Source organism: Ammospiza caudacuta, chromosome 1 (assembly GCF_027887145.1).
Source record: "Ammospiza caudacuta isolate bAmmCau1 chromosome 1, bAmmCau1.pri, whole genome shotgun sequence".
Lineage (NCBI taxonomy): Eukaryota > Metazoa > Chordata > Aves > Passeriformes > Passerellidae > Ammospiza > Ammospiza caudacuta.
The window spans coordinates 105534442-105550464 of record NC_080593.1 but is presented as its reverse complement, the minus strand read 5'-3'; the positions used below and the strand labels follow the sequence as shown (position 1 = coordinate 105550464).

The following is a 16023-nucleotide window of genomic DNA, read 5'->3' as shown; positions in this document are numbered from 1 at the left end:
ATGTGCATTCATGAGATTTTAAGACATAACAAAGGACAGTCCAAGAGCAGAGTGCTCTTGCCCTCCCATTGTCTCCTTTCCTTTGCTCCTGGGGCTTCTGACCACATGAACCAGCATCCTCCTCTTTCCTGTAACTGCAGAAACAACATGCAGCAGAGCAGGGTCTTTGAAGCTGCTTTGCAGAAACATCATTTTTATCTAAAGGTGAATCTTCAAAAGGGTTTTTAGTTAAACAAATATTGTGTTAAATACAAGCTATTGTGAATTTTTAGTTTTCTGCTTCTCTGATTCTTCTCAGTGAATCAACTCTATAAAACAGCCATAGCTATAATGCTCAGAAAACCTTACAAGCCACATTAAATAAGGAGGCATGAATCTGGGTTACTAAATTTGTCTTGCAACTTACAAATACTCTCACCTGCCAGAATAATCTTTTCTATGAGAAGTTTGTTTTTCATCAGCATTTACCTTCACCTGAGGATCTTGTGAATCCCACTGCAGATTTCAGCTAGGGCATGTACATGCCAGTTTGTTTAGACAACCAAAACTAAAACATTGGAACACTTGCTAACAGCTTTGCTGTTGATTCCCACTACAAACATAAGTGTAAGTCCAGAGGCTGTAAGGCCTTTCAAATGTTACTGTTAATGCAAATAAATTTTTATGGCCTTTTTATGGCCTTTTATCAATCTATAATGCTATAAACTACAACCCTTAAGCCACTGTGCTATATAAAGGAACAAAGTTATTTAATGGTCCTAAGCACATATAGGCTTATTACTAGTTATAATTAATTATATTATTTTATTAATTAAACTCTTCATAGCCTATGTCTTTGATTTGTTTCCTGATGATTTCAAAACCCAAGACCACGCCAACCTTCTTCCTTCACTGATTTTTCTTTTCCTGCTTCTGACATAATGATTTAGGGCCTTCCTTAAGCTGCCAGGCTCAAACAGTCCTTCTTTCCTTTTGTGTTCTCCTATCCCCATTCTCTCTTGGTCAAGTCCAGCCATGAAATTCACTTAGATGTTCAGTATTTTCCTTAAAAGACTGAAGATTTAACCCTGCAGATCTACTCTAGATTGCACCATTATCAATATTCTTTCTTAAGACCCACTCTTCCTTTTCAGGATTTAGTTGTTCGAAAATGCTCCATGTTTTATTTAACTAATTCTATCCTTGTGCCTTTTAAAAGTAAATTTCCGTGTTGTCTTTAAATATCCTTCAGTAAATGGCCGTACAATTCTTATCTTCCATCAGCATGCAAAGTTTGCTATTGTGGGTTTGGCAATTTTTTGCTCTCTATGTGTGTGGTTTTTGGCTTATTTTAAAATTTATTTTTGTGGGCTACAAGAATCTAAGTTCCTTTGGGCAGGAATATAGTTCTAAGTCTAGTTTTCTTACTGAATGATGATATGCAGAGTTGTGCATCTATAGAATATTACAGAAAAAATACTCATAACAACACTTGAAATATTCTTCTGGGAAAGGGTAAAGCTTTAACTAAGACTAAGAGTACCAAGTACTAATGAAATCTACTGGAAGAACAGGATTGAATGAACAGCTCTAATATTTTCCCACATTAAAAAAAAATAAAAAGAAGAAGAAATATTTCCATTCTGCAGCTTCTAAGTTTATGCCTAGACAACATGTCTGGACAGCTGATGCGTTCAAAATGAAGGTAACACTCAGTAGCAATTTTGATTTTTGATATAGAAGAGTACAGAGTATTTACATTCCTCCCTTAGCCACTTATGACAGACAGAGTATAACATTTTTTTTCAGGTCTTACTCTTGCATTAGTTCCAGGCCTAGAAGAGTTCCTAGTTCCATCATTGCACAGTGAGTATACAATCTATATTCATACCACTTCTCCCCCACATTTTGGAATCTACAGCTTCTGCTTGCCAGTGTAAAACCTTGACTTTTCAAATCACTCACGCAAAAAAGAATTTAGGACAAGTTTAGTAAAATCAAGCTCTGCTGACATTTTTTGATGCCATGCTCAGACTTCAGTCAGCAGTTTAAAACCCCTATTGGTGTATTCCCAATCAGTTTTTAGGTAGCTACTAGATATCAAAGTCAGAGTTTGTAGAGAATCTGTGAATTCTCAGAGGATATGAACTTTGATTTGTTAATTATTTTATTAATTTTGCTTTAATTGAAGATCTTTGCTTTTTCTCATTGAGATAAGTCTGTAAATTATTCTTTAATGCATTAAACAAACTATGTTAGTGTATTGTTAAGGTTGGTGCCTTCAATGGAGAAAAACTAAGGGGAGATAAAGTTGCAATGTTCATACAGCACCCATAATTCAGGTAAGCTGAACACTTGTAGTTTTACTAAAATAATAGATCCACTATTAAATTTAATGCCATAGTTCATAGGTGCAATACAAGTGAGGAGATACAGGTACGTGGAAACTCTTACTTTGGAATTATTGAGTTCTGTTATCAATAACCCCATGTATAAGTACAAGACCTTTTATCCCAAAGCTTCTCAAAATTATTCAGATGCAATAGGCCAAGTTTTGAATGCTGGTTGCAATGGATTTACCCCAAAACTTTCTATTTACACATGCAAACACTGTGTACCATGATGAGGTCCGAGTGCATTGCTCTAGTCCCTCAATTTGTATGATGTGATTGGAGGTTCTCAGTTTGAGTTCTGCTCCTGTCAGTGAGGGGAGCAATCACTGAAAAACAACAGCAATGTTTTTAGGAGCTTTTCCACTTTTTATAAAACACTAGCTGCAGAGAAAGAAAGCTGAGCTGATGACACAGAGATCAGGACAAAGCAGTCTCAGTGAGTGCCCACAAACCCACTGGCTGGTTTGGGTATTGGAAGTCACCTGCACTTGCAATACCAAAGGAAATAACACAAAAGTGACCCAACTTCCATTTCCATATTATGGGTTCAAGGGTAAACCCTGTATGTACCAAAGAGAAAAGGATGGCTGTGGTTAAAAAGCCGTCCAGATTCAGAGAACAGACTAAAATATCAACCCAGATATGCTTCTAATTTCACAGTACTCACTGAGGAATACAGAGTGTTTGTACAAACTATCTTGCCTGCCTAGACAAAGCTGCAATACAAGAATGTAATGGAAATTTTATTAAAAAGCTATTTTAGTTGAAGTTTGACCGTGGGGGTTTTTTTGCAGGTATTTAAGTCAAGTTTGTTTTTTTTCTAAATATTGTTTTTACTCTTTTTATTGCTTGTTTGTTTAGAGTAAAATTTCAGTATATAATTGATTTTGTAGATGAAAATTTGGGTCCAGCTCCCCTTTATATTCTTTTTTCTTATTTCTTATATTACATTCACAAGAGCAAGAAACCCTGATTTTGAAATTTGGTTTAGGCATCATATAACTGATAAAGAGCATTTGTAGGGTAAAGAAACATTTTAGAAGTTCTGTCTCAGCTATTAACAATTGCAATACTTTTTATGAAAGGGTGTCTGTCTGTGTCTTACTTGAGTAGGACAAGCAACCCTTAAAGCTCAGCATTTTCTTTCATTTCAGGCAGATAAAATAATGTCAACATTTTAGTACTGCTGTGCCTGTAGTCAAATACCTCAAGCAATACCTACTAAAAGAAGTGACCTGATTTTCAGAGTGCTTTTTTGGTCCCTAAAAAGCATTGGCTGCAACAGATGTGGCTGCAACAGCTCATGCAGACAGTGCAGCTCACTGTCGCAACAAAGTGTTTCATATTATGAGAAAAAAAGTACAACATAAAGCCCTCTCCAAAATGCAAACTGCAAGAATAAAATCAATCAGATTATTTCATACATTCTGTTTCTACACATATGGTACTACACATCCTGCACTGTAATTTCTTCTATTGATCTGGAAAAAATGCTGGGAGAAATGTCTATGTGAATCTCCAGCTCTCTTATTTTTTTCAAGGCAGGGGGTCTGCACAAATGTTCCCACAGGCTCTGACTTTATTTGAATGACCAATATTATGCCTTGCAAGGTCACACAAGTGCAAATGCACTGTATCTTCTGCCTTAGAGGATTAATGGGATTAAGATTGACATACTTGAGATAAAGCTGTTTCATGCTTTTAAGAAAATCATATTATCCAATTACCTTGGCAATACAATTTTTCCAGTATCAGAATATCAAGAGAGAAAATCACTTGCATGGTTGTTTTAACTCTTATGAAAAAGGGGAAAGAGCTAAATTCAGATCTAACAATGAACATTGTTTTTATTAAAATTGAACTATTATTATTCACACTATCAAAGTAATAATGATCCTGGAAACATTTCATTCTCTAAATTTTTAAGCTCATGTACAAATCTTAGAAATATACAAGCTTAGCTCATGAAATCAATCAAATCAAATGTACAAATCTTAGCTCATGTACAAGCCTAGAAATCAAGAATGTACATCACTTATAAAAAAGGCATAGTGAAACAGAACAGCATTACTAATTGTATAGAGATAGAAAATATTCAGCAAAGGCCTCTGAGCCCATGCAGCTTACTGAAACTTAAAACTTCAGCAAACCCCTGGCAATAAATTGCTACATGTATGAACACTAAGCCTGACAGCAATTTCTTTCCTTTGATTCAATGGCTGATATATTCTTTTGTAAACAGAGCAGACTGTAACGATGAAGTACTGCTACTGGCCAACATCTTACCTGGATTTAGCATCATTTAGTGTATTGATTACCTGTTCCAATCTTTAACTAAATTTATGCTGCTGTGCAGGTGTTCACACTTTGTCATTAGCCAGGTTGTACTGACTTGTCACTTCCTTTAATGCATTTTTTGATATAAAGGAACTGGATTTTTTAATAAATAGCCTAGGACCCCTAATAAAGAAACAAAACAAACAGGTATACTGGCCTCACAGTTTTCAAATATTCACTTGATAAGCTCACATGTAATAATATGTGAAATAAGCCCATATTGTCATTGCAAGGGTAAGAAAACATTTTTTAAAAATCCAGTTTCTAACCAATTAAATTAGAATATCTAATTTCCTTTATTTTTAAAATTTTTAAATCTCCTCCCCCCCGCCAATAGTTATTAACTTACCTTGCTGGATGAAATAGCAAACAGACTGTCTCTATAGCAAATTAAGTTCATTATTGATCTCTAGTTTGCTTTGGTTTATTGCAGCTGAAATCATTAAAGCTTCTCCCTGTGCTTTGCCAAAGCAATGTGGATGACTATAGAAGTAAACAAAAGGACTGGAAGGAGTGGCTAACCATCACTCACAGCAGTAGACTTGTAACTTTAGCTTTCTATTAGTATGCAAATACTTAATGAAATGAAATCACACAACTGAAGAACAATGCCTAATGACTGCTCAGTGCAGATTTTTCAAATCCATGCAATTTGGTCTCCTTAGCCATTATTATGCCTCTTCTGCATGCTGTAAAGGAAGTTTCAATTGCCATCTTCCACTTACTGAGCCTATTCCCAGCAGTCATGAATATTGAATTAATCACACCAATAAGGATGAGTAACATTTCTTTCTATCAGTGTGCATATGTTAAGAATCACTGAAGTATGGAAAAAAAAAAGGAAGCCTTAGAAAGCAGAAAGAAAAATATATGTTTAATGAGCCTTAAGTATTTTCAAAAAGGCAGTTAGGAGGGTTTCCTTTATTTAGGATAAATTTAATATGCTCAGTATCTGCAGCAACATTTGCTTTAGCTTGTACTGTTGGAGCAATCATGTTCTACTAATAAATTAGTTTAATTTAGCTGACTTATCTCCATTTTTTTACAAGAAAGGAATTAACACCAGAACAAAGACCTGTCCAAGACAGAGCATTACTTCCTCTATCCTGTGCCCACCCCTTGCATCAAACCTGAACAAACAGGGTGAAGAACTGAAATCTTCTTTGACAAAACAGTAGTTTGGAAAGTCTTCTAAACCAGTATGAATCCTGAGAGAGTCAGCCAATAGACAAAATTCTTCAAGTTTATGATGCCCATTCACCAAAAGGGGTCTGGACCGTTGGCTCGTCAATCTGATTCACATTCTCTTCCATGATGAGGAATGAGTGTCTTCTAAATGAAATTACCATGTCTTGATTCCAGACAAATATTTCTCCTTCTGCTTTATGTGTAAAAGTCCAACCAACCATGAAGATACAATGATTCCATCCACTGCCTCGCATGTTTGCCACCCATAAACACCTTCTGCAGAAACGAAGTCAAATAGCAACCAGCACGTCCATTAGCCGAGGTGAACATCACTGAAGGTCACAGAGCAGGACCTTGGCCAGGACCTCAAACTAGAGCTGCTTCAGTGATACTCATGGATGATATCCTCCAGTGGCAGAGGGCAGACATTCGTTCTCATCTTTCGCGGTACCCTTGAAGCATTCAGTGCCATTGGTTATGATGATATATGCTTTTTTGGCCAATTAAGGAGACAGAACGACTGCTAACGCAAATATTAATCCTTGAAAGGACACTTTCAATGACCAGCAGCAGAGAAATGTTCATTTCTTCTTTGTATCTCCTTTTGTGGTGAGTCACTTCAGCAGCTGCACACAGTGACTGGTCGGCATCCAAAGCAATACTGTTAGATGAGATGCCATTTTACCCTTCTTTCACTGCACATAGGCACAAGCCTGCCATCAAGCAGACAGCAGGAAACTGGCTAGTGGGTGGAGAACATGTAGCTGAATCCGTATCCTTGGAAGAAAACAGATGTGTTGGGGAGAGCATTTTGAGAAGCAGCCCTTATGCTGTTTCTTTTGGCTGACTGTAACTCAGTAATCTCTGGTGCTTTGCTAATGTGCTCTCACAGGCAGCAGCTCTAAGTGATGCCCTTAAACTGCCATCTCCTGCTGGCTCTTGGCTTCTGTCACATTTTAGTGGCCAGCGGACACTTCACTGACACTTTTACAATGATTTCTTCAAGATTACAGCAATGCTATATACCTGTGAAATAAGCTTTGATTTGGCTGTAAGGAAACTGTCCTGGTACCAGAACATCATAGTGTGTCTTCTAAGCAACTCCAAATGGTCACCAAATGGTGACCTGTGCTCTACAGTAGTGTCCCATAGGGTATGAAATCAAGGTCATAGTCCTGACTCTCATCTGCTGGAAACTGAATTGCTAGAGACCAGGAAACCTCAAAGATTTCTTGACAAACTGGTTAGCAGGCTGGGGTTATGTCAGCAAAGCAAAATTAGACACAAACTTATTTGCATAAAAGACTCCTGGACACAATTCAGAGACTATTTGGAAGCCGCGGCCCTTCAGAACTGTCACAATGCCTTATCCAACTGTTTGACACATTGTTTAGTCTTTGGTGAGAGAAATACATATGTATCAGAAGCCCAAAGAAGACAGTTCATTGCACAGTTTCAGGGTAAGAGGATAAAAGGACAAACACACACAAAAGATTGATTGTTCTCATTGCTTAATTCACTAGTGATAGAAGCTCACCTGTGCAGAGCATTTGTAAAGCAGAACAAAAACTTGGCCAGATAACCCAGCTCAAACCACTATTCTGGCACTGTAGTATTTCCTCACTCAAGATCTATCCTGTGAATTCCATTCTTGAAACAAGCACAAAACCCCAACCCAATAACTGGATGAAGGGAAATACTCTTTATTACTTTGCACTGACTGAGGAAAATGTATCATTGCCCAGTGTTTTCTTCCCCACATTTTTCATGTGTTTCCTCAATAAAAGTTAAGGTTTCAAACTCAGAGGCAGATTGAAATGATCCTCTTTGCTGGACTTGACTTGTCTTGAAGATTTCTTGTTTTATTCTTGGGGTTTTTTTTTACAGTGAAATTACTGAAAAGACTAAGATTGGAATACTCCAAATATTTAAGGCTACAGGAAGGAATCAGATTCATGATTGAAGCAAACCTTATCCATGAAGGAACTGAAATAGATACCAAATGCCAGCTGTTATGTGCAGCCATAATTTTAGTGAACATTTCTGACCTAACAGTATATGCAATGTAGTGTCACCTAAGTAGGTTGCTAAATCCTATAAATGGTATGCCAGCAACAGGTTCCAGTTGCCAGAATTGTGTTCATTAATGGATGTACTGTTAGAAAGGAAGGATGCTAACAGAATGAACTGACAGTAATTCAAGTTAATCTGGAAAAAGTAAGGTCAGTGCCAGTACATTCAATACTTAAAAGTTACAGGATGGCAATAAAACAAAAGGACAGAAAATTACAGAACATTGGCAGATAAAGTTGCAGCTGAAATTGCTGTTGAAGACCTCTCTTTGTACTTAGGAGGCCCCCATGATTCAAGACACCAAAGGTCAGCACAGCTTTCAATTAAGCAAATAAGAAAACACCGGTTGTTAAGGTGAAATAAGTGGCAGGATCATGATCACCAACACAGCTAACAATTTTGGTTGTTTTCTTTTGTTGTTTTTGTTTTGTTTTTTAGCTAAATTGAAGGACTGCAAAGATGAGGAAGATGAGTACATTGAAATACTCTCCAACATATTTCTCTCAGTATAGCAATCACATCTTGGGTGGGTTTGCCTTTGGTAGGCTAAACAACCAAGATGCCAGTTTAATGGAGTTATCTGTTAGTAATATACAAATTGTAAATAAGCTGTTTTGTGCCTAATCTATTAAAAAACCCCTTGAAACTTATACCTCATATACTTTGTAGTTCTGACTGAAAAATTGAAAGAGAAATAACATGTGCTTCATTAATTTTCAATTTATAATGGAATATGAGCCAAAAAAGTAATCAGATACATGAAAAATAGAAGATCTATATTAATGGATGTTAATACAACTTCCATATATATATGTAAAGATATTCTGGAAGATTAATTTGAATATGGTAGTTGCATCTGAAATGCAAACACCATAAACGAGGAAAACACAAACTGAAAATGAAGAAAAACGTGCATAGATAAACTTAGTATAACAGATCTAGCATAAATTGCACCATGTTAACAAATCACATTGCACTTACTGGTCCTTATTAGCACCCTGACCTTTAGGTCTATTTGGTCATCCATGGACACAGGCAACAAAAAGAGGCTGGCTGTGGCGGGAACTCAGCTTTCCTAAGAAACTGTGCCTTGTCCTGAGACTGGAGAACAAGTCATCTGGATAATGAGTTTCTCAGCACTACACACTGTGTACCAATGCACATTACAGGCAACCTTCACCCTGGAAACTGAGTGCAGTACTAACCAGAACCCTTGGTCACCAGAAAATTCTTATTGCACCCAGAAACTTGGTTTGCATTTTTAATAGTATTTCTCACAGTATCCCACCAAAGGACAAGCAAAGCAAATGTGGAGGCTGAATGACTGCACTGTTGCCTCCACCTTCTGTGCTTCAGTTTTCAGAAGTAAAATTTCCATCCTTAGCCTCAAGCGTCTGACACAACTGATATGAGTCTCATCAGCTGCAACGAAAAGAAAACTTATGACTGACCCATATGAGAAAATAAAATTAATCTGAAAAGCCTCATTCTTAACAAATGGACCAAGGTCAACAGGAATGGTAATTACAGGGAACATTAAATGGCAAAACTATAATCAGAGACAAACTCTACAGTGTATTTGATACACTACCAGCTCCAAAATTCATGAATTCATAGAAAACAAGAGAGTCAGAAATATCTCCCTGTGTATTTAGACCCTATTGTTTGCAGCAAAGGACTGCTGCTTACATGTTGTCTTTGACAGTTTGGTTAATTTAATTTTTTTTCCAGAGCAGAAGCTAGCAGAGAAGTAGAGGCTGTCCACTGCCTTAATTTTTTTTTTTCTTTCGAGGGAGGGAAACCATCTTGAAGAAGCATTTTGATAAAACATGAACAATTCCTTCTCACCATCCTTCGCAGTAATCCAACTGTAAAGTTGGATCAAATACCACTTTCCTGAAATAAAAATCAGCTCATAAAAAGAACCTTATCTTTCTACTATCCAGCTGCTCACTCTTGAAAAGAGAAATAGAAGCTAAAAATGCAATTCCATTTCCAAAATGTAGGTAAGAGGAAAAGATTAGCTTGACAGTCTATAGACTATTCTAGGACAATATCTGTTTCTGAAGATGCACAGTGTAGACCCCAGCCTCCCCTGGAACTCCAATGATGGACACTGTGCCTCAGCAGCAGGGCTGGAAGTGGAGCCTGGTGGGGTAAAGAAAGACAATACAATGCAGAGGACTCTGCACTTGATCCAAATTCCAAATTATGAGAAATAAGCCCATCTGTAATAGTAATTACTGCCAACACCTTCCACAGAACAGTTAAGTGGAAAATATCACAGCAAGTGAAATAATTGTTTGTTATTTCTATGTCTTTACACTGAGAATTCATGCAGATACTTTTGTGATAAAAGCCCTTACAAACAAATGTGAAGTCAATGTCACATGTGATCTCTGATATACTCAGATCTATCAGGATAAAGAAAATTATCCTGAGTACCCTGAGTTGGAAAAAAGTCACTCCTTCATTGAATTCAGATACTGTGACAGGAAGAGATTGCATGAACAAGTAGCTGCTCTTTGAATGATCAGAGTTTATGTCCTGAGAGTTTATGTCCTGGACCACAGACAAATTAAATTACAAGCAAGTTGATAAATCTATTTAACATTTAGTGAGTTATAGAAAGCAAGAAAGAAGCATCATGACAATGAAATTAAAGGATCAGGGTTGTCCAATGTTGTTGTGAATTTGCAGCTTTCATCTTATTTTGTGCCTTTCCAATTGTTCTAACACAGGACACCAGCCTTTTGGTGCAATAATGAGAAGTGCACCTGGAGATAGCAGATGCACAGAGTAACTCTACAACTCACTAACAGAGTGGAACTCTGCTGCTGTTAATATATATTTATATTGCAGGACAGACAAAGGGCTTCAATTGGGTTCTGTGTCCCATTGTGCTGTGCATTGTGGAAACACAAAAGGGAACAAAGTCCAAGCCCCAAAGGGCTCGCAGTGTAAAAAGATAAGTGATATAGTGAAGAGAAAAGCAAGGGGATGCATTCAAAATAGACTGACTTTTTAAATACCTACATGCATTTGTCATCCCTTCAAGCTGCCAAGAGAGAAGAATAATCCTGACCTGCTTCCTCAAATCTACTGTACTCTGCTTGAATATTACTTCCAATGTTAACTGAAGCCTGGTTAAGATTCTCATTAAAAAAAAACCAAAAACCAGTTTTAAACTAATGATATTTCCCTTGATTTTACAATGGCATGCAATTAGAAAGAATAAAACAAAATTAAGTGAAAACTGATACAGAATGGGAAACACAGTGAGAAGTAGTGATTCTAATTGAGAATTTAGTTTTTCTTGCCCTTGACAATTGTTGGACATATTTTCATACAGACACAGATAATGTCCTCTAATTCCACTTGAGGAGTCTATTCCTGTCAGTTAAACATTATCTAAAGGTCCCTATGGAGGTGTTCGTTTAAAGCTGATGCTGGCACAGTTTTTCACTCTTTTCTAGCCATCTGGTCACATACTGAACTGTCAGCTATTTAATCTAAACCCAAGAGAAGGTTGAAGGAATAAACAAAAATACCAACAAGAAAAATCTCAGGGTTCAAAGTAACCACAACACTCAAGCCTAAAGTTATGATTTCTTCTTACTCACAAAATTCACATAAAATATACTTAATAAAAAACCCACAAAAGCTCAAAAGGTTGCAACCTGAGGCTATTTTAAAACCCCTCTCCCTCCCCAGCCCATACGCAGAGCTGTAAACACACTGAGCATTTGTATTGCCCCCTCTCCCCCACCCCACTCTCCTAAACAACTGATAGAAAATATACATTTCCATTCCTTTACATTTAAGACTTAGCATTCCAGAGTCTGGTAATCAAAATTATTTTGCACAACACTCCATAAAACGTTTTAAGATCAATTTTTAAATGCTGATGCCTCAGTCCTACGCTTTATCTGCATACTGACTTAAACAACAGAATGTGGAAGCTGACTGTCTCATTAAAGCACCCATATGAGAGAACCTGCTATAGTTCTATACAAATAGAAAAGAGCCCACTACATTAAAATGAAACCAAATCATCTTAGCAAACCTCTTTTTTCCTCATGGTCTTCTCTCTTCTCTGTGCAACGTTGTTCCATCTTACACACACACTTAGATGTGCCATAAGTGCTTCTTTTAAAGTGCATAAAAGCTATCCACAGCTCTCCTAAGAATGAAACAGTTTTAATATTTTCTGATCCATGTTCCTGCCACAAACATTCACCGGCAGTATGATAGCTCCAAGAGGAGACATCTGATTCTTGACATTTAAAGATACAATACTGGTGAAAAATAGTGACGCTGTATTAACTGCAAACAGCTTGTGAGGGAGTAGGTGATGTACTCCTAAAATGTATAATCAGAACAAGCAATAATTTCAACCTTTTGATTTTTTTATTTTTGACTCAGAGCCATAAAAAAGAGGAATAGCCTGATAAACAAATCTGGACACGTTACAATAACTGTTTTAAGAGAATTTATATTCTATGGCAAAAAGAAAAGTAGGCTGTTTTCCTGCTGGAGAAAGTATTAAGGTACCCCATAGTTTCTCAAAAGGGTCTCAAAAGCTTTCTTAAAAAATGAGCACTAAATGAAAGCAAAATTGAAATTACAGAAATCAAAGAATTTGTATCCTGGTAACATTCAGTTAATTAACATTGCAATGCTAAATGAAAGCACTAAAACATCAAATTCCCCATACCCCTACTGTGACAGCCTTATAAATTCAAAAGGTACACAGAAAGGTCTTATTTTTCCCACATGAAAAAAAAAAATTAATCCTGTTCTAACATGAACCATTACTTTGAAATACTGAATTCTAGACCAGAAAACCAAAAAAAAAAACCCAAAAGCTGATATATTTTTAATTTTAGTAGTAGAACCCCTTGTTTGGTGATCAGTGACCTCTGGGGAAAGTTGGGACATCAGAGCAAACCTCCATCCCCCACAAACACCTGAGACAAGGCAGAGCACAGTTAACAGCAACCAGTTCTCCACACTGTACCTGGAGGTACTGACATGACCGTTCCTGCTGGCACGTCTCTGCCTTCACCATTGTCTGGTCCATGTTAACTGATGCTTTCTGGTAAACTTCACGGGCTCTGCTCACGGTTAATGTAGAGGACCAAGAGCTTTTCTTCATTAACTGGGAGTCCAAATTCACAGGCAGGTTTGCACAGGTAGAGCATTTGACATCATTATTGCTTCTGGAGGACTTCACAGTATGCTCGCTAATAGTGTTATAGGCTTCCATAAAGTATTGGGAAGAAGAGCGATCGGGGCATCTTCCCATGGTCATGACCCCACTGGGACCATGATAAATGCAAACATCATTGTCCAAGTTGTCATCTGAACTCCACCATCCTGATGCATTGGATCTGGGCTTACCTTCTGATCGCCTTTCCTTACTCTTGCTGCGCTTCCCATACCTCATCGTCTGTGACTCCTCCGGGCTCGCTTTCCCCCCATTGACGCTCCCCTTGGATGGTCCTTCCAGCGAGTGGGACTTGGTGAAGAGCTTTTGGACAGAGTGAACCAGGTGCCGGATCCTGCCCGGGCTGTCGCTGCGGTGCTCCATGGCAGTTCGCTTGTACTGCAGAGTGTGGTAGCCATCCCGATTCAGGGGCAGCTGCCGCTCAAACTGGTCCAAGAGGTTGGCAGGAATGCGGTTGGTCTTGTTGGCAGTTCCGTGGGGAACCAGAGCACACTCGTCCTTGAGTTCGTGGTGGGAGCTGTAATGCCTCCGGGGAAACGTGCTGCTGGCAATCTGATCGTTGTAGGGCACCATGCACTCAGCCTGGAAGGAGTTCCTTTGAGTGTAGTAAGGGTGGTCTGCGGGGTGGGGCTCCACCGGGTTTAACAAGTATGGCTTCCTGTCCTGGTGGTGTGGCAGGCTGTCACACGCAGGGTCACAGGCAACCCCGTGGTGGTGACTGCGGCTGCCGGATAATCCCTTCATCCTTGGTGGAAAATGAGTCCCAAAGTCATCTAATACGTATGGCTGTGCGACAGGCAGAACTCAGAGAAAGGCCTAAAAGAAAGAAATACAACAGAACACATAAGGTATTCAAGCTGAGAGAATAAACAGCGTGTGCACACTTAACATTCTTGGTTTCTTATTGCAAAAGTAACTGGAAAAAACTAAACATTCTCAGACTCTTTTTATCCTTTGATCTTTCCCACATCCAGCATGGTGATAAGGATACCTAAGTAGTACACAAGAAAAGTTATCTTGTTCCATTAGCTGCAAACAGACACAATATGCCTTTCCAATATGAAAAGCAAGAAAGGTATTGCCACCTCTACTCTAAAACCTCAGTCCTGAAAATATTAATGGACAGGGACCTCCCAGGATTCCTTAAATGCCCATCTGCATGTTCTCAAGGCCAAATGGACACATTAAAAAAGATATTTTCTTTAATTTCACACTTTCTGGGCTTCTTTGGGCCAAACTCAAATCATGGCACAATTAATGGGAAACCTTTCGCTTCAATGAATATTTTTAATCAATCTCCTTTTACTCAATCTCCTATTTTTACTCAATCTCCATGTCGTCTGCGTGGACTGTAATCATCTCATGGCAACAGCAAGACATTATTTCCATAAGTTCTTTTCAAATTAAGAGCAAAATAACAATAAATTACACTAACTGTCAAAACAAAGCCAAACCAACTATTTAACATCCTATATATCTGTAGGGTTTGTATTTACTATTTTCTGGCTCCTACTCACTAAAAAAAACCCCATCTTATTCTGCTGATGCATGGCTTGATTTATTTCTCAATAATTTTTCATTATTCTAAACAGCATTCATATATTCCTACATATTCCTACCACTAAAACAACTGGGATAGCCAAACCTTGCACACAACAATAACAGTTAATAACAATAACACTTAATTCTTGATTGCAGTTATTTGTCCCTGAAGTGACTCTCAATGCTGTAGAATATGGCTTACAACAAATTGAAAATGGAAATCTTCATCCCAAGTGATGTAATGACCACTCTGTTTGAGGTCAGATGCCCTCATTTCAGCCCTCAACTCTAGCAAAAGTCTGGATGAAACCTATGAGCTACCAGTGTGTAAATTATGAGGTTTCAGGTGTGGCAAAGCAGTCTCATGGTGCCATCTGAGAAGCTGAAGGGCAGAGGACTCCCTAGAGGATGCTTTCTTATACTGCACTGAAATAGGAGTCACTCAGCTACTTTACTAATTTCTGGCATGGCTAATCACATAAATACTTCTGTAAATGTAGCTCTTGAGATCTTTCTTGGAGTAAGGACAAACACGTATAGCAAACAGGTTTCCAGTCTGCTCCTCCAGCACTCTCTCAGCTAAAGTTCATGTTTTAACAGGTTGTAGACATTGTGCCCACTGGCAAATTGGTGACAATGAAGTTTTCTAAAATAGCATTAAGTTAATGTCAGTCTAGAAAAGCATGCTCCACACTTCATCAGAACTTATTTTACATTTTCTTCTGAACCTGCAGCAAGCCAAAGAAGAGTTTTTTTTTTTTTTTTTTCCAGTATGCTTCAAAGCTAATCTGGATGTCCTGCATTTTATTCCCCCTCACTGGATCCCTGCAATGCAGAAAATGGTCCTTCTCAGGAGACCTTGAATTAAAAAAAAAGTTTTCAAAACACCACAAAAGGCTCTTGAAATATTCCAAATGGGTAAGCTGACTGATTTACCTAAAGGGGAGAATGGCTAAAGGCACCTTTAAAAGCATGAAAATAATATATTTAGGGAGCTGTACTTGTCAATTACTTGTCAATTATACTGTAGTGACAATCCTAAGCACTTCTAAGGAGAATTTTACATTCCTCCCATAGTTTTAAAAATATGATCTACTAGTCTGTGTAATTGAGAAACATCCAAAGGGATGTAGTAGTAGATTAATTAGTTAGGTAACTGAACATGTGACTTGAACAAAGATACCCCATCAAGCAGAGTACTTCTAAAGGACACAGAGACAAAATAAAAAATAGTTCAATCTTTGCTATCTATGAATATCTTTTACACATCAAGGCTTATGA

At 37.9% G+C, this 16023-nt stretch overlaps 1 protein-coding gene across 1 annotated transcript in view; it reads right to left on the bottom strand.

Annotated features, from left to right (window-relative positions):
* Positions 1-13951, bottom strand: part of DLGAP1 (DLG associated protein 1) — a 136473-nt gene extending 122522 nt beyond the window's left edge. Inside the window, exon 1 of the mRNA XM_058803335.1 lies at positions 12991-13951. Within this exon, the coding sequence (XP_058659318.1) occupies positions 12991-13944 (954 nt within the window). The 5' untranslated portion in view covers positions 13945-13951. The remainder of the gene's footprint in view (positions 1-12990) is intronic.
* Between the last annotated feature and the right edge of the window lie 2072 nt (positions 13952-16023).